This window comes from Grus americana, chromosome 7 (genome assembly GCF_028858705.1).
Source record: "Grus americana isolate bGruAme1 chromosome 7, bGruAme1.mat, whole genome shotgun sequence".
NCBI classification, from domain to species: domain Eukaryota; kingdom Metazoa; phylum Chordata; class Aves; order Gruiformes; family Gruidae; genus Grus; species Grus americana.
Genome location: NC_072858.1, coordinates 25001039 through 25024602, shown reverse-complemented (window position 1 = coordinate 25024602; position 23564 = coordinate 25001039). Strand labels below are relative to the sequence as shown.

Here is a 23564-nt window from a genome sequence, read left to right as displayed (position 1 = left end):
AACTTACTCAACTAAAGTTACGATAAACCCAGAACTGTAATCCTACCTTCTATCATCTTACAAACTCCCTCCCTACTCCACAAAGCTCAAAACAACAACTTTTAATCAATGCATACCCCAGAGCTTCACTATGGAAGAGTTGACCTACACGGCCATATAGGTCATAAACAATGCTGGAAATATATAGTTTTAATACAGGTAAGTATTAAAAGTAAAGGAAAGAGGAAGAAAAACAGAGCCATAGGTCTTTACTACACTGGTCACTTTGCTGCTAAAGGTGTCGGTCTCCACAGAACAGGCTGTATTAGATGCCAGGCCCATTCTTTCTCTTTACCACACTGTATATAAATGGAGTTTGTTTCCATCAAGCAGCCTGCCCGACGGACAAATTAAACAGGTTATAAAACTAAAACACATAGTGATCCAACATGAAAAAGTTTTGTACATTTAGAAGTTCTGTTTCTGCTTAAATCATGCAGCTTCTTACACAGTTAGTCTAAAATTGGTTATATGTTGTCCACTGCTAAGAGATCAGGTAGCCAGAGTGTGGTAACACTTACCATTCCTGTCTTTGCTAAGGGCTAGAGCACAGCTTTCGGGAGTACTGTCATTCAGCAGCTTCCAGATGAAGTGGGTTCTGCTCCAAAGACAGGTATCCTTCCTAGAACCAGGTCTTGCCTGAAGCACTCTGCTGGTACAGCTATGCCAATTAAGCGATTCTGAACTAAACATACTTCTTATTTACTTCTAGCTTTTATTCCCTACCACGTTCCCAAAAATCAGAAAAGGCAAAAGTTCTATAACACGTAGCTTCCACAAAGGAGGCAACCCTTGCAAGTTGCTAACAAGCTAACTAGTAAGTGTTAGCAGCACCAAGTTCACCTACGAGCCAGGTCTGCAAGCAACGTACGTGCAGAATGAGGCAAGTTTATTTTGCTCTTGGAATTCACTAGTGATATGAAGTATCCTATTTGTCAAACCAAAAACTAAGATTGCACAGGCAAGGAAACCTCCTGCATTTCACAAGAATCATCTACTGCAACTCTGTGAAGAATTCTTTTCAGACATTAAAGGAAAGAGTTAATTCTCAGCTGGGATGGTGCTAGAGAACAGTCAAAACTGACACTGCAATGGGCACACAATACATAGAACAGGTAGATCTGTCAAGGAAAAGACAGCTTTCTTATATAACAGAAGTTAGTGCAGTAGTGCAATTCACAGCTGAATAGTCACTATGGGAAAAGACAAAGGAGAGCCATTTGTCCTCCTGAAAGGAATTCAGTTCTGAAATTAAAAAAAAATATTGGAAACCTGCATGTTGTGCACACACCGTACATCATTTTCCACCCAAGTTTTAATTTATATATTGCAAATACAGAATTCTAGCAATATTCTGGAGTCAGGATGCTCTGTTTCAGGTTAGGACGTACTGAAATGGAAGGAAGGTCTGATTTGCCTCTGTTTCAGGCAGGGAAACCTGAAACTAAACAGCAGTGGCCAAAGACGCAGGTGCCTTTTTCACTCACTGTAAAAACATACAAATGAAAAATCACAAAACATACTGCTACTATGAGATGCAATTATTCCAGAAAAATACAAGGTCCTAGTTATACACACTCAAAGGCTGCACATTAACCGTGCTGAGTTTACCTTCTCTTTTCCCAAGGATAAAAAAAAAGGCAACAGTGACTTTGTGAAGACACACACACATGTAGTTTAAGTACTATGAATACTCTCTGCCTTCGAAAAGGAAATTTGAAAGTGTAAGTGCATGAACAAAGATCTTTGTTGTATTGTGCTCTCCTTATCAAGTCTTCTGAACTCCTAAAACACAAATGTTATTCCAAATTACCATTTAACCAGCAATTTTAGGTCCCATCCAGATCCACTATCTTAGACTGCTGCATCATATTAAAACTGAACAGGTTATGTGAATGCATCTGTAGTATCAATTTCTTGATTTAGCAACACCACACACTTTAAGGGTTTTATTTAAAGAAATATACATTTCTCTGACTCTTGAGCATATAAAATATCACCTATAAAGCTGCTTTATATACTGGGATGGCGACAGAGTTTTCAATCAAGACGACCAATCCTTGCACCTTAGCTAGCAACTTGCCTTCAGTGTCAGTGGGCTAGAGGGGGATTCAGTGGCAACATTCACATTAGAAGCATTTTGAAAAATTCTTACATGGGTTTTTTTCTGGTGCAGATTCACATGCACCCAATTTAAACTTGGTCCACTCACAAGCTCCACGTATAGACAGTCCTCTTGATTTTTACAGACCTTATATTGCTAGATTAGAAGCGTTCATATATGTGTGTATGTGTTTGTGTGTACACATATACATGCATATACACAGAATTCAGAGGTTCAACACAAGATTTGCATTGTCTTGTAACCCAGCAATAAATGGCAAATGAAGAGATCATAATTCTATCATTAAGCTACACTTCAAATACCATGTCTGTTACTATCACATATCCTTTCACATATATATTAACACTTTCTATAGGAAAGGAGTTTCATACATTAAATATTGACAACCTTGTAATGTATTAAATACATATTTATTCAATATTTTATTAAGATTATTAAAAAAAATAATCTTAGATACTCTTTATTTTCACAAGGTGTATGCAATTATGATGAGTAACCTACACTTAGGCTCTAACAGCCTAATCCAAACCCCATCAACTTTAACGGGCTTTAGATCAAGCATGTGAGAGCACTGTAACAAACACTGTTTCAGGAGGTAATTCCCATGCAACATCAAACTATGACAAGACACAAGAGGCTAAAAATGGCTCATCATAATTTATTTTATGTTAAAATGTACAGCTTGGGGGGGTGTTGGTTTTTTTGCAGTTTTTATTTTTGTTTCTTGGGTGGTTTTTTGTGGGGTTTTTTTTAAGTGACTGACTAAAAAGGTAACAGATAAATACAAGAGTGTCACTGGGTCCTATTTTTACATGTATCAAGCCTCTTCTGTTCGGCCCTTACAGTCACTCTGTACAGGTACAAAGGCTACAAAAAAGGAAGCAATATAAACAGACACAAATAACTTTTGCCTTTTTACATGCGATCTGTAAGCTTAGTTTGAGCTATTCACACGCTACTGCTCTATTTTTTTCCCTTAAAAAATAACTCCAATATTTTATAAAGATAGAAAAATCTACAGATGGAATGAAAATGTAAAGTTAGAGGCATTTCCATAAAATAGCAACTTTACACCAAATTCACTACTTTTTTTTTTTTAAATCCTGCCAAGTATTTGGACATATATGAAAATGTTTCAAAACTTGACAAATAAACACTGAGATGTTTCAATCAACAAAAAACATAACAGTATTTATAAAACAGAAAGCTGCCTTTTTTCCTACCCCAGCCCCAAAGAAACTGGTCACAAAAATGGAAAAGAGTCTCAACTTTACACTAAACATACAGCAATAAAACCCTTTGAACTAACCAAAACGTGAATAGCTTTTGCAGCTTTTTTTTATTATTTTTTACAAGTTTTATAATTAACAAAAATATAGTTCTGTTTTTTTTACCCCTCAAACTAGGGTAACCTAATCAAGGCAAAAAAATTAAGAAATGGCTTACTGTTAAGCACAACACTTGTACAGTACTACAAAATGCACTGTCACTAACAAAGACATTAGCGGCATGCGGAAGTGTCACCTTCAGAAACAAAATAATACAATAAAAGAACTGCTAAAAGGCATTTACATGTGGGGAAAGGAGAGAGAAAAGCTCACGATCCAGTACTGTCTGATAGTTTTGGAGTCTATTTATCCACATTTTTAATGGGAGCAGGCACATAAAATGGCTCTGAACCATCAGCTGCTGTGTAATTGCAGTTCATAGAAAGAGTTCTTCCTTTCCAGAGAACTTCAAGCTCAATGAAATAAACAAAAAATGGAAAACCATCTAATTCCCCCCAAAGAAAAGAGAAGAAAAGTTAAATCCCACAAAGTTAAAAAAAAAAAAAGGCAAAAACAAAACCAAAATGAAACAGAAACCGAAACAAGAAATAAAGGAAAAAGAAAAACTTGTATAAGGCTTTCTGCTGCATACAGCTTTTAAATGGTGCCAACAAATGTTTTTGCATTCACACCAATTGCTGGTTTTGAAATCGTACTCTCCAAAAGATATTTGTGCAGATCAATCCAATACGCCAGTTTGGTAGTCTGTCTCTCCAAGGGCCTACCTTCTCATGTAGGATCCATTAAGAGACTGTTTCGACATGCCTGTATTCATGTAGCCATGATGCCCCGGAGGAGTGTACATCATGTTACTGTGGGGTGCTGTCTGCATTGGTTGCTGTGCATATGGCTGAGTTCCCATCATTCCCATCTGCATCTGCATAGGGTACTGGGGTGTTTGATTCATATACCCATGATTACTGTGATATCCACTATTCATCATCGGCTGGGACATACTATAACCATTCATAGCATTAAGGGTATTCATATTCATGTTCACCGAATTGACATTATAAGCTGGGGCTGGCATCAAATTTACACTCATGTTCATACCACGCTGCATTGTTAAGGTCCGCGCAGGCCCTTGCATGGCCACAGTCTGTGAAGCACGCCCATAAATTTGTGGCTGATGGGCTGCAGCAGCAGGTGGCAGAGGTGTGGATTTGGTTCTTACAGAAACGTGACCTTTGCTGGCCATCTGAGTCTGCAGTCTTTGGGTGTGGGATATTCCAATATTCGATGAAGTCATATTACGCTGCAAAAGGGGAGGTGGCAAATTCATGGGAGGAGGAGTAAGGTTGGGGGGAGGGGTCATGGTAGCCTGTGCTTGGGGTCCTCCAGGAACAGCATGTGGAGACTGAGAAAGCTGAACAAGCCCTGTATTACTTAAGGGAGTGGACAAAGAGGCACTGTTTGCATAGGAAGTTACAGCAGCTGAATGGCTGTAAGGCAAAGAATGATCCATAAGCGTGTTAGTTAACTGTTGCAGTTTGGCAAGGCTGAAGGTGGCAGATGGCTGTGAGTAATGCCCCGCTCCAAATTCACTCTGCCCCATTCTTTCATATAAACCAATGTTTGCATTGCCAGTCTCAGGGATTTCAGTTAACTGCATAGGTGGTGTAAAATTAGCGGCCATGCTGCACTGGGATAACTGTTGGTTGCTGCTTGGAGGCCTTTCAACAACACAACCTTGGGGAGATTTTACATTACAAGTGGGAGGAGAGTTGATGTTTGTTTGTTGCATCATACTGCAGCTTCCATTAATGTTAGACATCTGCTGTGTCACTGCACAGCTACTCTGTGTTAGGTTACTAGACGTAAGGCTACTGTACGAGCAACTGTTTTGAGAAGAGTTGTTTCCACAGATACTACTACCCATTGTAGAATCATAACTGCTTGGGTTTTCATAGTTTTCTGTTGTGCTCTCAATGCTCCCTAAGTCACTAAACCCACTATCCACAACTTGCTGCGAATGATCAGAAACTGAGGGAACATCCATCATTGGGCTGGTCTCCATGTTCTGTAGAGACGGCACAGAAATGGCACTTTGATCTGGGCTGATCTGAGCGTAGCTGTTCTCTAAAGGAGCAACATTTGGACTATTAACAGAACGAACTGACTGGCTAGGATGAGAGTGCACAGATGAAACTGGGCTACTGTGGTCAGACTGCTGACAGTCATCCAAAGTGGTCATTTGGGGACTTTGGTCATTATGGGCATAGTTTTGCAAACTTCTACAGGCCTCTTGAGTCTCTGCACAGTCCTGAAACGTATCTTCATGTTCACTTGCTTCTTGGGTTAGAGACTGTACTGCTTGAACAGTCTCTGAATCAATCTCCATGGTCTCAGTACTCTCTCCCTTCAAATTGGAATGTAACTCTTCACCAGCTTTTTGGTCCTGGTTGTTATCTGTATGATCATCGTCAGATTCAGGTACTGGGTCTGAATCTGTAGCAAGTTCTTTCTGGTCACTTTCACACTCATCAGCTGCCAGGTCAACACCACAATCCATTATGTCCTCCTGATTGGAATTACCAGTTTGAACATTTGCGTCTAAAAAAGACTCCTGTGTTTCCAGCATTTCTTTGAAAGCTTCGCCAGGCAATTCCTCTTTCTCCACTTCTGTTGAACCCATGTGGCTATCATCTTCATCATCTGCATCGTGATCCTCATTGTGAGAAGGTTCTTCATCCTCCTCCTCCTCCTCCTCCTCCTGATCATCCAAATGCATGGACTCCTCCTCTTTTTGCAGAAACGCCTCTTCTGCTTTGTCTTTTTCTTGATCTTTTGAATTGATTCCCCCTTCTTCTACACTCCTTTTGTCTTCCCCAGCTTTCATCCTATTGTTTTCTTGTTTTTCAAAGGGTTCACTGGGTGGATGCAGAGGTTCAGGTTCTACCTCTTTTAGCTCGTCATCTGGTGGTGGTAATACTTCAACAGGCTCTTTAATCGCTTCCTCCATAACAGCAGGAACTGAGCAGGGCTTGTCTTCAGCTACTTCCTTTTGTTCCTCCACCAGCACCTGATAGTCAGGCTCCATAGGAGTCTCAGGTGGAGTGTATAAATTAAGCTTAAAGCCAGGTTTTCTTTCTTTGCTTTGCCTCCATTTAGATGGACCACGCTTAACTCCTTTGGGCCAACCCTGCTTACTCTTTAAAGGTTCAAGATTGTCTTTAGTGCTTTCTTCCAATACAGCTACATCCTCTGTATTATCTTTGGGAGGCAACAGAGACAAAAGAAAAGTCTTAGCTTGCACAAACTAGTCAATATTTTCAAACATAAACCCAAAAGTAATTTATAAACTCAAAATGTATTAAGAAACTCTGGAACAAGAGTTATAAACAGATCTCAGACTACAACAGAATGACATAATATCTACAGCTCAAACACACTTACACAGGTATGTAAAGTTGTTCTTGTTTGGTGGCCTTTTAACTATGACCATCAGAACCACCATTTATACACTAGAAGAATCCCAGATTTAAATCACAAGACAGGTAAACTAAGACAAAAATACTGTCCAAATATTTGATTATTAATCTGTGGTTTTAGAATAGAGGTATGCCATCACTTTAGGTAGACATTGATCTAATGGATATTTATCTTTTTTGACAGTAATAACACGAGAGTCTAGAATTTCCTGTTTGACCATTCTGGAGGACAAGCCATAGTAAGCATATAATCATGCTTTACTACCAACACTGGGGGGGGGGGGGGGGGGGGGGGGGGGGAGGGGGGAGAAAAAAAAAAAGAAGAAAAAAAAGATGGTTCATTCTAGTATCTTCTCACGGGCAGCATATCATGATACAGCTCACAATACATGACTAAAGCCAAATGATAATTGAAACTGAACACAGAGTGCATCAGAGCACTACATGAATCCATTGACTATAAAAAAAAAAAACTACGAAGACATTCACTCCTCTCCTCTCTCCTCGGATACCACTTACATATACATGAGAAAAAGGGAGAGTCCTCAGGATATAATGTGCCGCACTTGGGAGTGTAATGGCTTCAGCGATACTCCTTTGCCAAGTTCTGCCTCTCACTGTAGTGTTCTAATGCTCCTACAGTCAATTAATGTGATGAAACGGTCCATGGACAAATACACAGTATCAGCCTAGTTAAAGCAGTGCAAACCTGACTACTGGGACATAACTAGAACACTCCAAATTTGCTACTATTAGTTTAATTCATTTCTGTTGAAAAGCATGAAAAAGCAGTAATATTCTAATATACCTCTACACTGGTTTGTAACAGCACCAATATTTGTAAGCATGGTTGCTCTAGTCGCACAAAACCTGTTTAAAATAGAAATCAGCGCATGGTCCCTCAACTGAGGATTACAAAGATTAAACTTCCCATGCAATTATGGAAACACTAAAGTAGTACCCACTGGCTTCTTAAGAGAAAATATACAGACCTGAGAATCCAGTCATTCATTCTGGAATTAAAACTTCTAAGCGTAATTTGAGAGCCAGAAGGTCAAGGCACAAGTATACATTCAGAAAAGCTCATTAGTAGTTTCACTATCCATCCATTAGCTTTTCTGCCAGGGAACATCCTTGAAATCAAACTAGATAAGCCGTTTTTAAAGAAGACAGTTAAAACTATCCCTCTCTTTTGTGGGGAAAAAAGTAGGGATCCCGGTGCTGAGGACATATTGTGCCCCAGAAACAGCAAACATTTCATGGAATTATCAACAATGCTGAATAGAAAGGTATCTGTGTAAATCAAGTCTTACTTTTTGCTTGTATCCTTTACCAAGGATACAAAACCAATATTAGACAACATTCCAGTGATATCCCTGCTCTGTTGAGTATGAAATGCCCTGCTGTAGGGACATAAAAGTTGGTTTTGGCAACATGACACGGACTGTAGTGCTTCAGACTGGAAAACACTTGTTTTCTGAATACAAAAACCAGTTTATAATATTAATGGGTCAGGAATAACAGAAGTAGTAAATACAATAGAAACAAGCCAAAAAAAAGTCTGAAGCTACCACTGAATTCTAATAAACTACGTGAGATTAATGGCTCCAGTAGTACCTCTAAGCAGAAAGCATATTAAGACCATAAGATTTTAAGACCAAAATGGCTAAATACATCTTGTTAAAAATTTCCAGATTTATGACAAAAATAAACACTTCCTTTGAAGACCACCCAGCAAATTACTTTTGTGAAAACATAAGAACATTTTCAGCTTACTTGTACAATTGTCGTCACTCCTGTAACAACGAATCTCTTTCTCCTCCTTGTTCTGCTCTTCTTCCTCCTCCTCCTCCTGTTTCTGCTGCCCAGGTTGATACTCAAAAGCTTTTCTAATCACAGGCTTCAAGTCATCATCTTCCCCGTCCATCTCACAGGTAGGTTCCAGCTGTGGCATGGGACGCTCTTCATCTGAGTTATCAAATGGCTCATTCAACACTTCTGTTGTTTCAGAAATAGTCTCTGTTGTAACACTGCTATTAATCCTTCTGCGTTTACGGCCCCTTTTCTTCTTCAGTATGAAAGGTCTCTGAAAAATAATTCCACAAACATAACGCTTCCTACATTCCTTCCTTTGTAAGCTGATTCTGGACATAAGTAAATTTTTGTAAAGTGAGTTTACAATCATCTATTTACTCATTCAAAAAATACCTTACATTGCATCAAATCCAAATGTAGACAGAATCTAAAAGTAAAATGTCTAAACAGTTAATACAGGTATGTATCTGTATAGGCACACGAACTTTTCTGTAGGTGAAAATTAAGGCTAGAATTTTCTTCATACTGTAGTGACTTTTACTTTCTTCTGTCAAATAATATTCATAGAAATATTACATAAATTGTACTTACACATTTTTCCTCTGTAGATTTAAAATTCCCCAACAACCTTGACAAGTATCAAAGTTTATTCTTCTACATTTCTGGTTTCTGCTATTTTAGAAATAAGTATGTATATAGAAAAATAGGTAACAGCAGAGGAAGCGCACCCCAGGCTTCACATTAGTCTCAACAATACACTAAAAGAATCCTACAGTTGGCTGCTATAACTAAAAAACTGTTCAACAGTTTGTGTTTCTATTATTAAGCATTCTCACAGATTTATAGTTACTTTAAAGTTTGCTCTTCTAAAGTATAAACAAAGGGACACTCCAATTCTGACCAGAGACACCTAAATACATATGCTAAGGTGAGCACTTAAAAATTTTGGGATGCTTAGTCTACTAATTTAAACCATTCAAATAGCTGATTTTTCAATTAAATTAAGAATTATGTAAACACTGCAGTAACCAGAATTTAACATGTAAATCTACTGGCAATTAGAAGAATATGGGTAAAAAACCCCTTTTAACAGCATTTGCTTTTGAAAAACAGTATTCTCTGCTTTAAGGAGTTCCTATGTTAAAAACAGTAAAAAGACAAACCCCAGAAGCTGGACTCCATCTTAAAATGAAAAAATGAAGAACCATTAACATATTGAACCAATACCAATCCCAAACAGCAGAGGGCAATCACTAGTTTAAAAATTAACAGGAAATTCTGATTTGTGTCACTAGTATTTTACAGTTCTGTGAAAAATCCAAAAGACAAAAAAATTGGATGAAGGGGAAAAAAAAACAGAAGACAGGAATTGTTCAGTGTCCAAACCATATAGAAAGGATTAGAACAGTCTAATAAATGTTTGTAAAAACTAGATTGTTAGTGTGATGATAACTATTTGATTGAAATCAGAGATGAATGATTTTAAACCAAACCATTGAACACACCTTTCTTTTTATGGCCAGCGACTGCGGCTTTGTCAGCCGAGGAGGTGAACTCTGCTGATTCTCATCCCCGCCATCCTCCTCGCTGCTTTCCTTAGATTGCTCTGTGGATTGCCCTCGCTCCCCCACCACTGCCACACTTTCTGGAGATCGCAAATATTTATTTTTAGATTGTACTTTTGCAGGTGATTGCCTACTATTAGTTCTTGTGGAGAATATTTCTTGCTCTTCCTTTTCCCAGCAGCTAGCTTGTTCCATCAGACGCTCAGCCTGAAGGGTTGAGGTTAAAATAATGGATCACTGAAACAGCATTTACTTAGCCATATCCTTTACGTTCAGCTAAAGAGTTACAACAAGTCAACGTTGATTAGCACTACTGGCTAACCTAGCAACAAAATTTCAGCTGAATCATCTAGTAGCTCCTTTACAACAGTTAGGATAACAAACCAAAGAAGATTGCATTTCATGGGATATTTAGCACTATTAATGATGCAGCGAATTGATTTAAGTCCTTTAGCACTACATTACATGCCCACTGACATGGATCACTTTGAGCAAGTTCATAACACAAAGAATCAATTGACACTGCAGCCCCTGAGCTCTGCACCAAATTTCATCTGATTACATGCTCTTCGACTACCTCAAGAGTGATAAATACAGTTCCATGACAAGTGATTCATGTTTTAAGTTTTCATATTCAACCCCCCAAAGTTACCATGTCTTGCTGCACAGCTTCCACAAATTGTTTATTACAATAATATCAGTATCTGCAATCATTAAGCAGTGGTCAAAGTTAAAACTGGTCTATTTGACACAGCCTAATGCTAAATATTCAGAGTGATGACATCCAACGGAAGGGAAATGCAGAAGTTGTTTCTGTTATTACCTCCTTTTCTGCTTCTCTCTCTTCTTCAGAAACTGCAGCATTAGAAACTAACAAAGGAGTCCATCTCAAGCTTTCAGGATCTACTTCATTGATACGTGGATTTGCTTTCAGTTTCTCCATGTGACTTGAAATCAGCTTTTCCCTTCTAATAATTACAAATCTACAATACAATAAACAGTAATTTTAGAAAGTGATCACCTAAACCAACCTTCCTACAGTTTAAATCCTTTTGCACAATAACCTGTGAAAATAGATGGGTAAATAAATGGATACATCAAACTACAAATATCAGCTGACATACACAGATAACACACAAACTGCTGACTCTTTACCTAGACAAAGTGAGGAAACAACAGTTCATGAAGTGAAAGCTCAATCACTAAGGCAACAGACAGGAAAGTGAAGGTTTTATAGTTGACTACTCTAGATCCATGCAAGAGGTTTAGTGTTGGCGTGTCAGTCATTGCCAGAGCAATTTCCAATTTTAGTATGACATACAAGCATAAATAGAAAACATTGTGGATCGTGAGATCCACTGATCTCACGAGAGTGAGAAAGCCATTAATATTACAACTGAAGACGGCAGCTAACTGGACAAGAAAGCAAGTTAGAAACATGGGTCTTCTAATGAAGCATAAAAATGTACCTTAGTTCTATGCTGATGCAGTAGAAAACAACTTTCTAATCACAATGAAATGAAGTAGTGTATCAAAAGTAGGTAAAGACTAACATAATAGCACAGTATGCTAATGTACTAGCACGTATCCCACCAAAGTCCCCTGTTAAAAAGAACTATACAATTTTAAACAACAAAAAATGTTTTTAGCAAGGATTTCACATGCTGTAAAAATCAGGTAGGTTAAGTGACAATATTGCTTTCCACTGAGAGAATGCTTTAAAAAATAATCAGATCCAGGTGAACCCCTTTCACAGAGTTGTGACAAACTTCTATTTCACTATGCATAGGAAAAATTAACAAAATGTAGGAAATCGTAGGAAGTCATACCCAAGGTGTCTGGCAGGAATTTCAAAGAAGTGATTTCTTTTCTTGGCTCAGCCACTGACCTTCTGGATACCTTTTAGCCAGGTCAGTTCATGTCCCTGTTTAAGCTTTACTACCTTTCAAAAAAGACTACCTGACCCTATTCATAAAGTATTTTGAATGCTATAAATGAAAAAATGTTATTTTCTAACTGGGTGTGAGTATTCAGGGCCTATAATAATTTGTGACAGAGCAGAAGCTGCATGTAGGTAATGAATACTTATCTGATTCTCCCTTAAAATGCATTGTCGCATCAGGTTGTGGATAAATAAGCACTTGAGAAAGTTAAGGTTTCAGTGCAATGACAGCACTCCCCTTACTACTCTCATAACACCATCCTGTAAGCCTATCTCCTTTCTGAAGACTTGCATTCTTACTAGTTCAAAAGTTACTGAGGCTGAGCTATTCCTCATCTATGTTTTATTTTTTGGCAGCTCACTGTTTCTAAGGCAGCTTTGCTTGATTATAAAGTTTCTATGATTGGAATACCCAGAAAGAATTAAGGAGCTCTTCAGAAACAGAAATACCATTGGAAGTCATATAATGAAAAAGAGAGCCCAAACAACAAAACCAACCTATTTAAATCAAAAGTATCAATCATGACCATTAAGAAGGAAGATATTCACAAAACAGGAACTCACCTTCCTAGTGCACTAGCTTTCATCATTGATCACAACATTAAATAGAAACTTTTCCCTCACTGTTATTTAAAGCAAGATATTTGCAAAGCAAGAGTCAGGAATTGTACTTACGGAAGATGATACTGAATGAAACAAAACTCTTCGCTGAAAATATTTCAAGGTGGCTGCACCCTTCTAATAACTATTAACATGAAAGAGGATCCAAAACACCACCATTTGTTTAGGGAGAAAAACTCTTTACATAAGACCCCATTAAGAAGACCCGGCTGTACTGACTTCTTCAGTAAGACAGTTATCATTCATTTTAAACTCAGAATTTTACACAGACCTTTTTCACATCAACTGTTTTGCAAGTAAAGAAAGTAAATGTTTAATCACAGATTTTTTTAAGTTTTTACAAGATTCACTGACCTATCTTCTCTCTTATCTATCATGCTATGTTGCTGCAGGGTTGTGGCAATATCATGGGGACACATTCCAGTAGCTCGACTCATTCCTTTGATGCTGATTTGTTTTTCATGGTGGCAGTTAAGGTATTCTAATATGACACTTTTCCAGTAAGCCAAGTATGAGAGACGACCCAGATCAGACAATGGCTTTTCAGGGGATCCTGCTTGACCCTCTCTTCTAGAAAGTAAATAGCCTAGAAGGAAAAGAAACAGAATACCTTACTGAGATAACAAAACTAAAGAATTTTAACTACTGCTTAAGAAAGTTGGTATTAATAGAAAGATCAGCATGACTGATTACATTATTGGTAACTCTTGCAATTAAAGAAATCCTACCCACAAAAGAGATTGGTTTTCATCATTATAGTGACATAGGAAAAGATTAAAACCTTGTAAGAGACTCAGATCTTATGTTATGAGAATCAAACATTAACCACACCCCCCCTTCTAATCATAAGGCAAGGAGGAACGAAAAAGCCAACACATTTCAGAACAGGTCTCATCATACATGATCTCATTTAAAACTAGAAGTATCTGGCCTTTCGAGAAACTTTTACACCTGAGTTACATCACTGAAGCCAAGAATTTTCAGAAGGATCTCAAGAGGAAGTGTCATGGGTAATATCAGTTAAGTCGGTTTTCTTCAAGAAGCCCCAGGTGACATAAGTTTTTGATTAAACAGTTAGTTGTTGTATTTCAGAGGTGACGTATAATTCACAAGTTGAATTGCTAGGAGAATTACTTAGGAGAAATAATTAAAAAATAATCTCCCTTAATTCACATTTAAGAACATTCATATAATTCCAGTTTGCAGTCTTCAGAACAGTAACTGATCAGGTACTATGCAATATACCACCTTCATTTTATATTCTATGTATGTCGTAAGTCCTTTTTAACTCTCTTCAGCATTAAGAAGCTTTTACAGTTTAAAGTAGAACACACCCGCTTGGAGATAACAGAAGAAGTCTGGTATTTACCACCATTAAAACTAATTCAGGAGAAAAAAAAAAAATAACACAATTAATAAAATGTATCCTTTCACAGTAATTCATCCCTCCATGATAGCATATTCTGCCCTGTGCCTTTACAGAGACTCCCAAAACATGGGCCTTAAACACCAGGCTTACAAAAATGCCTATTCCACCATAAGCATGAACATCATGCTTATGGAATGACATTACTCAAAATCATTTGGTAACCATCAACACATATAGTTCTTTTGCCTTCCAGTATTCTTAAATACCTTTTTTTTTTTTTAGAAGTTGGAATCCCGCCTTTTATTTTTCAAAGACTGCTTTAAAAACATATCTAGTACAGCCATATCACATTTGCTAAACAAATCCTCCTGAATTCTTCATAAAGTTTCTCCTAATTAAGTTAGCGATAAATTAAAAACATATGATTAACATCCAGTTTTGAGTGAAGCAGTGGCTGTTTCCTTATGTATGCTCTACCATATACAAACTGTACGCACACACAAACATACCTATTTTTTAATATATATATACACATAAAAATATGAAATGCACACATATATACATGTGTATTTACTCAACCTGAAACAATGGTGTTCCTTTTTGGGGAGGCAATAAAAAAAGTCCACAATAGAATTTGGAAAATGCATAGGTACTGGTCATCATACTCTAACCTCCAGTTTGCATAAAAATGTTTACACAGAAAAGCAGACATCCTACTACATTCCAAGTGATTGGTAACAATGTAGATACTGAAATAAGTAGTGGACCCTTCATAGCCATTAGCATGATTTATGATAAAATGCTAGAGATTCAGGATGAATACCATTCTGCACCTGCCTACTTCTACATAGCACATCGATGCCTACCTAAAGCCTGCCTACATCTGCACAGTACCACTGGAAACTCAGCAAGTAAATTTATTCTGTTTTAAAGAAATACTACTTTAAAACTTAAGAAAGGAAGGCATTTCAACGTTTGAAGTTGCAGCATATTATATTTTTTATAACTAGATGATACATCTTAGTACTACCTGTAACTCTCGTTGACAGGAAAAGCCAACCTTCACTTTCAACACCACATTGCATCCTGAAGAGTTTGAAGGTAAAGAATTGTTTTACTTCGAACTGCACAAAAGAAGACCTATAGCATATAGCCTATTCTACATAATTTTAGACAAACCTTCACTTGTACCAAGAAAGAATTTTGGATCAGCTTGTTTACAACATATAAAGACAAGTTTTATACCAAGACATCATTGCCTGTAGAAAAACATGCAAAAGCGCAGCAGTACAAGTAGTGATAGAAGCCTCAACACTGAAGAAGAGTGGGAGAATAACCCAGATTTTTAAAATAAATCCATGAAGAGAACAACTGCTTCAAGTAATTTTACAGTTTAACCTACCAACTTCACATTCAAGAAAACTTGAGTACTAATAGAAAGTGTTTGTAGGCTGTTTCCAAGACCTGGATTTCATTCTTGTATTTCACTGTGATTTAAAATTACTTTGACAAGAACATTCTTCCTCCACTTCCATTTTCCTCATACATAACAGGGCTGTAGATATACTTTCTTGGTAAGCACCTTATGAAGCTTAATAAGAAACCACTTGCAAGAGTTTGAAATCATTAAGCAACCACAAGTAGCTTTAAAGTTTTACTAGTATATTCTTGCTCATCAGATCCTTCCAATGGCCGGGGACTTTGAGACTAGTTCTTAATGGTTATTTTCACATATTTTTACTCTACATTAAAGCAGTGAAACTTCACCTGCATGGCAATAACATCTGTCGGTATTATTCTCCTACCATTCTACAAGATAACCTATGCTTATCCAAGATACTCATATTATATAGGATCAAAAATATAAATCAGAGGTAACAGTCTCAGTTACATGTAGCGAGCACTGAATGGAAAGTTTCTCTTAACAGATTCTGTGATTTGAATGACATCTATTAAATTAAACTTACCAAAGAGACGCCAAATAATTGATCTAAGTTGCAGGTAAATAAAAAACACTGATCTTGGTAGCTCGTGTATCTATCCTGAAGCATCTGAAATGAGTACAATATGCCCCTGTTAAACAGATACCCCCAGTGTCATTGTGTCTACCTAATCTTAATAATAGATAGCCTCAAAGTGGAAACCTGAAAGAACTTTCTTAAACTATAACCCCTAATATGAGATTATGAACAGCAGCAACATTCAGAGGACAAAACATAGCTCCTCCCCACCCACCCCCAAGAGTATACAAGTCAGACTAAGTTACACACAAAAAAACCCCCCAAACCCAAAAAAAACCCAACCCCACCAACCCACAACAAAAGACCTAATCTAGAAGAAGAAAGAGTTGTTTGTCTGTCATATCTTCTGGGCATATGAGTGATAATATCACAAAATCAAACAGCCAAAATACCATTAATGATTTTTATTTTTTGTCTTATTGCCAGCCTTCATAGGTAAGCAACATGCCACATGCAATTTACAGCCTTGGATTTTTTGTCATGCAAACCTCCCCAGAACCACTAAGGTTTTATCTTATTCAAGATCAAAACAATGAGGAGAAATTCAGTCTGAGAAAGGGAAACTTAGTATAAGACATGTATTTTATGCCTTCAACACAGAATTAGGAGATAATCAGATATTAACACATACATTTAAAGAAATTAACTTGAGCAGTATCTTGTAATTTCAATCTACAGCATTCCTAGTATGTTACTCCTCTGAAATTGCTACAGCAGAGTCCACAACACACTTCAGTGAAAACAATAACTTTAATACATTTGTGTCAATCTCCAGAAACTTTCAGGTAGTGAATTACTTTCAGTTAGTGAATTGTTATGCTTAGTTCTGTGTCTTAAAACAAATTAAACACTGTGAGATCAGAGGTTGATAGTACCCTGTTCTGACAGCGGCCAACAGAAAAATCCAAAGGACAGCCTAAACCAGGAAACTATCTTGTGAGATTCACATGCCAACAGAATTAGTCTGGCTCTTTCCAAACATCTACCGGGTTCCATTTGTATCATCCCCACACTTCTTATCATTTTCTAAGAACCTGGTAAGATTTGTTAAGCATCACTGTCTTTTGCAAGCACCACAGAATCCATCTTCCTCCTCCATTCACCGCATTTACCTAGGTTTTCACTAGTACTAGACTTTATTGTCATGTCCACTGATATGCCTGGTACTGATGTGAGGTGAACTTATTTGTATCTCCCTAGCGCTCTCCTGAAAATCACCTAAAAATCAGGATCATATCAGCACCCTTTCAGTCCTATGGCACGAAAGCAGTTTTATGCATAGTTAAATTTACAAACTGCCATAAGCGGCTATTTCATTACTAAGTCTGTTTTATCTCCAAATCCCTAAGGCACATCCTTCTTTCCCTGCCATACACATTCCAAACATCACTACCTCAGCCTTCTAATATTAAGCACAGATCAATTCACAGTTTTAAATAAGGCAGATACAATTTAGTTTGAGACAGCTGAATTGAACTTTGTTATCTATTGAAGAAGTACAGATGCGTCCTTTTGCTTTTCACACGGTAGCAAAGGCAGGCTAGCCCTCAAAGGTGTAAGATGACAGCAATGCAGATTACAGAGAAGCTAGTGGCATAGGAAGAAGCAGCAGAGACACTAAACTGAACTGGTATTCTGAGAAAGACCAAGTGAACAAACTAAAATTGACAGAAGGAAGTCAAATGAAGTTTGAAGATATTCTGTAAGGACTCTCCTGCAGTCTGTGCGCTCTCTATACACGCTTTATATTCTATAGCAATGAACAAATCAATTTATTATTTCATTTCTGATGAATGGTCAGAGAGATTTAGCTAAAAAAAGTTTAGTTTCTTTGAATGTGTTTAAGACTGACCACAATCATTATACAGCCATTAGGTTTTCAAGTAAGCTAAGTAATTTGACTTAATTCAAGTAAACCACAAAACCAAAAACCCCAGTCTTGTCCTCCCTTCCCTCCAGCCCATTTGTGACCTGGATGTAGGTGTTTGAATTACACTACTTTACGTGCACACAAGAGAGCACGGCCACACTGTGGCTCAGTTACACACAGAAGTAGTTAAACTCTGGTATGCATATTGCATAGGATTGAATGAACACTGCCTTAGTGGCTTTCTATTCACCCAAGAAGCAAGAAAACTTAGCTAATATGAAGGTTTTGAACAAGTATTTTTGATGTCATTATATTTACTATATCTATTTTTTAAAAAAAACTTCTATCCTGGAAGAATCCTAGAAATCCTGTATTTTATATTAAATACAAAGATTACTTTGCTTAGCTTAAGAGTAAGCAATAGTAGGTTGGTTAGCATCCACACTTTGGAAAATAAAGAACTGTAGCAGAGTAGGTTCTAAGGAGGTGAAAGAGGGCTATATTTGGCTTGTAAAATATATTAGTCCTCTTTTTATCAAAGTTTCAAAGTATCTCTTGCAATCTCCAACGGGCAATACAACTGTACATTTTATTGACAATTCAACATAGGCAGAACAGAATCCATGCAGAGCATCCTGATGCAGGTTCAACTTAATCTACTCCAGAAGATGCTACTAGTTGAATCTCTAGTATAAATTCCTGTGTTCTACTATCCATGTGCTCCCTTAACAGAGCAACTGACAGAAAGACCTCACCACACACAACAGACACTGTGCTGATCTAACCGAATTCCTCCACTCCTTGAACTTCACTGCTTACAGGTAGGCAGGTTCTTTGAAAAACAGTGCCACAAAAAGAGGCACTTCATCTTTGTGAGGACATCATGTATGATGTTTAACTATTGCTCTGAAAATATCTTCCACCTCATTGCATCACATTGCAATACATTGCGTGGTTTTCAGCAGAAACAGAATCAGCAAAACCATGACTGAATGGCAAGAGTACTGAATCTCATTCTGTACATGGGCAAGTACTTACAAATTGCAGTTGCTTTCTCCTATGCTACTAGCAACAAATTCACGTATTTGTTTTTCACTTATGCAGGTTAAAAATTAAAACAGAGTCTTCAAAGTGGACCCTGAGGGTAGGGATTCATGAGTCCTACATTTCAGCTAGGATAGATTTTTTTGTTTGCCCAAAGAGCTGGAAATAATAGTTTGTGCTGAAAAATTTATAAGAAATTTATCTGAGAGTCTGTCATCTAGGAAACAATTTTATGTATCAATCACATAACACACTGGAGACAAAACACAGTTCTGATCTTATTTAAGAAGCCATGTTCAGTATCACTGTCTAGGAAATCAGTAATATTAATCTGTCTGAATAAAAAAGTTAGAAGTATTAGTGAAAAGTGTCTATTATGTTCTTGTAAATGAGACAGAACTCGGTTTCCAAAAAAACAAACATCTTAAAATTCAGATGTGTACTACCAGAGCATTCCACAGTCCTCATCTTGGATCATACTAGCTGTTCCAGAGAACACAACTCTTCACTCAAATTTTGTAATTCAAAATTAATCTTAACTTTTTTTTGATTATCTGCAGATTAGATTGGCTTTTACCTTAAAGCTGCAGTAAAATGCAGTGTTTCTTTCAAAAACAGAACCACACTGGTGGTAGTTTAATTCGAGAAAAGCAGCAGACCTTTGCTTCCCTGCAAACACTCATTACAGACAAATGTTTACATCCTGTTTCATCCCTCCACATTCACAGAATTATTAATACACATAACACTCAAAACTCTTGAGTAGGAGCAACTCTTACAGAGTACAAGAACAGTACAGAAAATGCAACATAGCAAAAGTCCCTAGATTAGAACAACTCCTAAGAGTCTTTCGGCACTAACTCTGCCACTAAAACCTATTGGACTTTGAACAGCAATGGACTTGGCAAACAGGAAATCTTTATTCTATTCAACAGGGTTTCATCAAGACAGCTTCCTCTTGTACGTTTTAGGCTATCACCTTCCATGCTTACTAGTAAAATTGCTTGATCATCATGATGGTACCTTGCTTTAAAGAATAAAATTTCTGTTGTGAATCTTTACTTCATTTACATGGAAGAAAAACTCTCCATCTTTTAAAGTACAAAGGATCAAAATTTAAGACCAGTATAACTGCAAAATCATTAATTTATTGGTTATGTATTAAAATACCCACAAAACAGACAACACTGTATTATCACATCTGAATAGTCTTCCAATCATTTTTAAACCCAGAAAGTGACATGGTATTCTTGTAATAGCTAATGGCTGAGCATCAGGGTGGGGAATAAACCATATGAAGAATCAAACTCGAATCTATTAACCTAGGCTTCCAAATTAAGTCTCTTTTGCCACTGTAGTTTGCCTCACAGCAAAACACAAAAGCAACTTTAAAACATTTCCAAACTTGCTCAAGCCTTGCCTGCATAGAAAGCCCATTTTAAAAACAGGTTTCAACTCACAAACAGGAATGACATAGCTTAGAACAACTGTCAGGTTGTCAGCCCTCACAGAATCATGAAACAGCTACTGAGCTGCTACAACACACAGCATGTCATAATAAGGTAAACTGTCACCAGCTTCAGTTTGCCTATGAGACATGTCATCCGTACATACTGGTATTCAGCAGCTGAGTTGCAAATGGCTTAACTGCCTGTGAATGAAGGACAAGACAGACAACAAGGACAGAAGCACTGCTGCCATTCTAAGGAACATGCTTGCTCTCCAGCTGTGCACTAAGGCCACTGCAATCAAATTAATCTGAACAGCTACACAGAACTGCTGTCAATGCATAACTAAACTCCATTTTATCTTTCTGGACCTGTTCAGCTACACTAACAATAGTAATACATCACTGATCCTATAAATAGGCTTGAAGAAAGCTGCCAGTGTTGACTACCACATCACAAAGTCCAGTTTAAAATGCACCTATAGAACGCACTGCTTAAATGACAGCCTGCTGACGGCACTTTACTTCCAAACTTCTCAAAGTCCACTTGGAAAGTAAGTTCTACCATGAGCTAATCTAATGCTAACAGCAGACGTTTCAGAAGACAGCATATGTAGAAATACCTGTAGACAGAATTTATACAGATCCAGAAGCATCTCCGCATTTGTTACATGATTTATACCAAGTCAAATGCTCTAACATCTTTGTAATATCATGATGATACAAATCCATTTATTTCACTCATTGCTGTAGTTGTTTACTCTTCCTTGTCTTTTCTGAAGATGCATGTAACATTCGCCACCTTTCAGTTACTGAGAATGTTCCCCAACTGCCCTCACTTCTCAAAGATGATAGGGAGAGGTCTCACAATCATGTCAGCCACTTCCCTTGGGTGAATCTCACATGGTCCTATGAGTCTGTATATGTCCATTTTACTTAAGTACTCTGTAACTTGATCTTCCTCTACCAAGAATGACATCTCTGCTCCTTAAATTCTGCCACACCTGAGAACAGGCCCTGTCAGTGAAAGCCAAGGCAAAGAAAGTACTGAGTACCTCAGATCCCTTCCGAGATCCCCACTGCACCCCCATGATGTCACACAATGCCTACTCCATTCAGCAGCAGGGCCATGTCCTGCTTAATCTTCCTTTGGCTGTCTACATACTTGTAAGAGCTTTCCTGTTGCTCTCCGCATCCCTCAGTTTCAACTCCAAACAAGCTCTAGTTTAATGCCATTCCTGCACATGTAAACAGTATCAGTACCTTTTGTAGACTTCGGTTTTGCTCAAGTCAGGAGCTCTCCCTGCAGCCTAGCAGGCTTATTGTCATGCCCACTATTTTCAAGAACATTAGAATGAGTAATGTTTGCAGTTTGAGGAAACTGTCTCTGGAGATTAACATGTCCTGTACACTTCTGCCCTTCACAGCAGCCTCTTACAGGAAAACACTTACCAGTTCTCTAAACAATGTAAAATTCTGGCCCTTAGTCTGCTAGGTGTCCTCCTTACTTCCCTCAGGACCTGAAACCCTGCTATCTCATGGCCACTACAGCCTGGGCTGCCTCTGACTATTACTCCCCTAATCAATTCCTCCTTATTTGCAAGTAGCAGATTCAGCAAAGCATTTGCCTTAGCTGGTCCTTCCAAAATCTGTGTCAATACATTGTCCCAAACACCCTGCAGAAGTCTGCTGGATTGCTTATATCCTGCTGTGCTGCCTTTCCAGCGGAGTGTTTCAAGTAGTCCTTGAGAACAAAGGCCTTCCACTAACAGATGTCATCCAGTTGCTTGGAAGGTTCATCCTCCTCCCTTTCTGATCAGGCTGTCTTTAACAAATGCCCACCACAGTATTCATGACTGCTGCCCTATTCGCTGATTCTAAGGCATACAGCCTTGACAGGACTATCACCCAACCAGCAGCAGAGCTCCATGCTTCCAAGTCATTACTTTGTGTAGAGCACAACCTCCTCTCCTCGGCTTCCCTGCCTGTTCTTCCTGAAGAGACTTATCCATCTATTGCAGCAGTCCAGTCTTCTGAGCTACCCCATTGCACCTCTGTAACCCCCATGAGGTTACAGCTCTGTGACAGAGTACAGTCCACTAATTCCTCCTTTTTGTCTTCAGGACTTGAGAAACTGGAATAATGGGATCTCAAACACAATGCAAGAGGGCCTCCTTCCCCTGCGCACCCCAATCACACTGTCTCTTGCAAACCCCACTCTCCAAGAAGCCCAAGATCTGGATGGCTACTTAATCCCCTAGAAGCTCTGTTGAAGTTAGTTTCCGATGTGCTAATGTGGTCATTCCAACTGGTGCCTGTGACACATCACCATCATGGTTGTGTCAACTCCAAACAGCTCCCTGGACACTCAGGACATCCCATTCTGGGGCAACTGTTCCATTAAACTGCCAGGTTTTCACGTCTTGGTCATTAGTGCTATCCACATGGTTGTTAAATAAGAAGCTGGACACAAGTCTACTCCACCCCACTTCAAGACTTCCTGCTTGACAAGCAACTTCACCTGCCGTCTTTCAGTTCCCAAACATAGTTCAAATCATCTTCTGAACTAAGGATCCATCAACATGCTCCATCCTCCTATGCTGTGCTCCAAAATGCTCATGCTGAATTAGGAACCAAATTAGTTGTACACAAACCTCTTTCTCCTTAACTGCTATTGCACAGCTCTAAAACATATTTTGAAATTGTTCCATTTCCTACCCTGTAGTCTGGAAATTGCTCAGTACAAGAAACTAATACAAATATTCTATCATATTTTACAGTGTATTGAGTTTACAAAAAAGGTCACTAAATTTGTATGTTTTTCTACTGTTATGAAAAAGTGAAAAAAATACTTTAAACAAGTATGGGTCTCCATGAAGTGTTAAGATAAGTTATTATAAGAAACTTTACCAAGAGGCAAATATAGTCTCCTATTATTTACGATTCA

General features: G+C 38.0%; 1 protein-coding gene across 9 annotated transcripts in view; it reads right to left on the bottom strand.

Annotated features, from left to right (window-relative positions):
* Positions 1–2628: 2628 nt before the first annotated feature.
* The window catches only part of KAT6B (lysine acetyltransferase 6B), a 115939-nt gene continuing 95003 nt past the window's right edge, over positions 2629–23564 (bottom strand). For all 9 annotated transcript variants that reach the window (XM_054832082.1, XM_054832076.1, XM_054832073.1 and 6 more), the window contains 5 exons: positions 13221–13452; positions 11127–11286; positions 10244–10510; positions 8700–9009; positions 2629–6705 (listed from right to left, as the gene is read on the bottom strand). In XM_054832082.1, coding sequence (XP_054688057.1) covers positions 4214–6705; positions 8700–9009; positions 10244–10510; positions 11127–11286; positions 13221–13452 — 3461 coding nt within the window. In that variant the 3' untranslated portion in view covers positions 2629–4213. The remainder of the gene's footprint in view (positions 6706–8699; positions 9010–10243; positions 10511–11126; positions 11287–13220; positions 13453–23564) is intronic.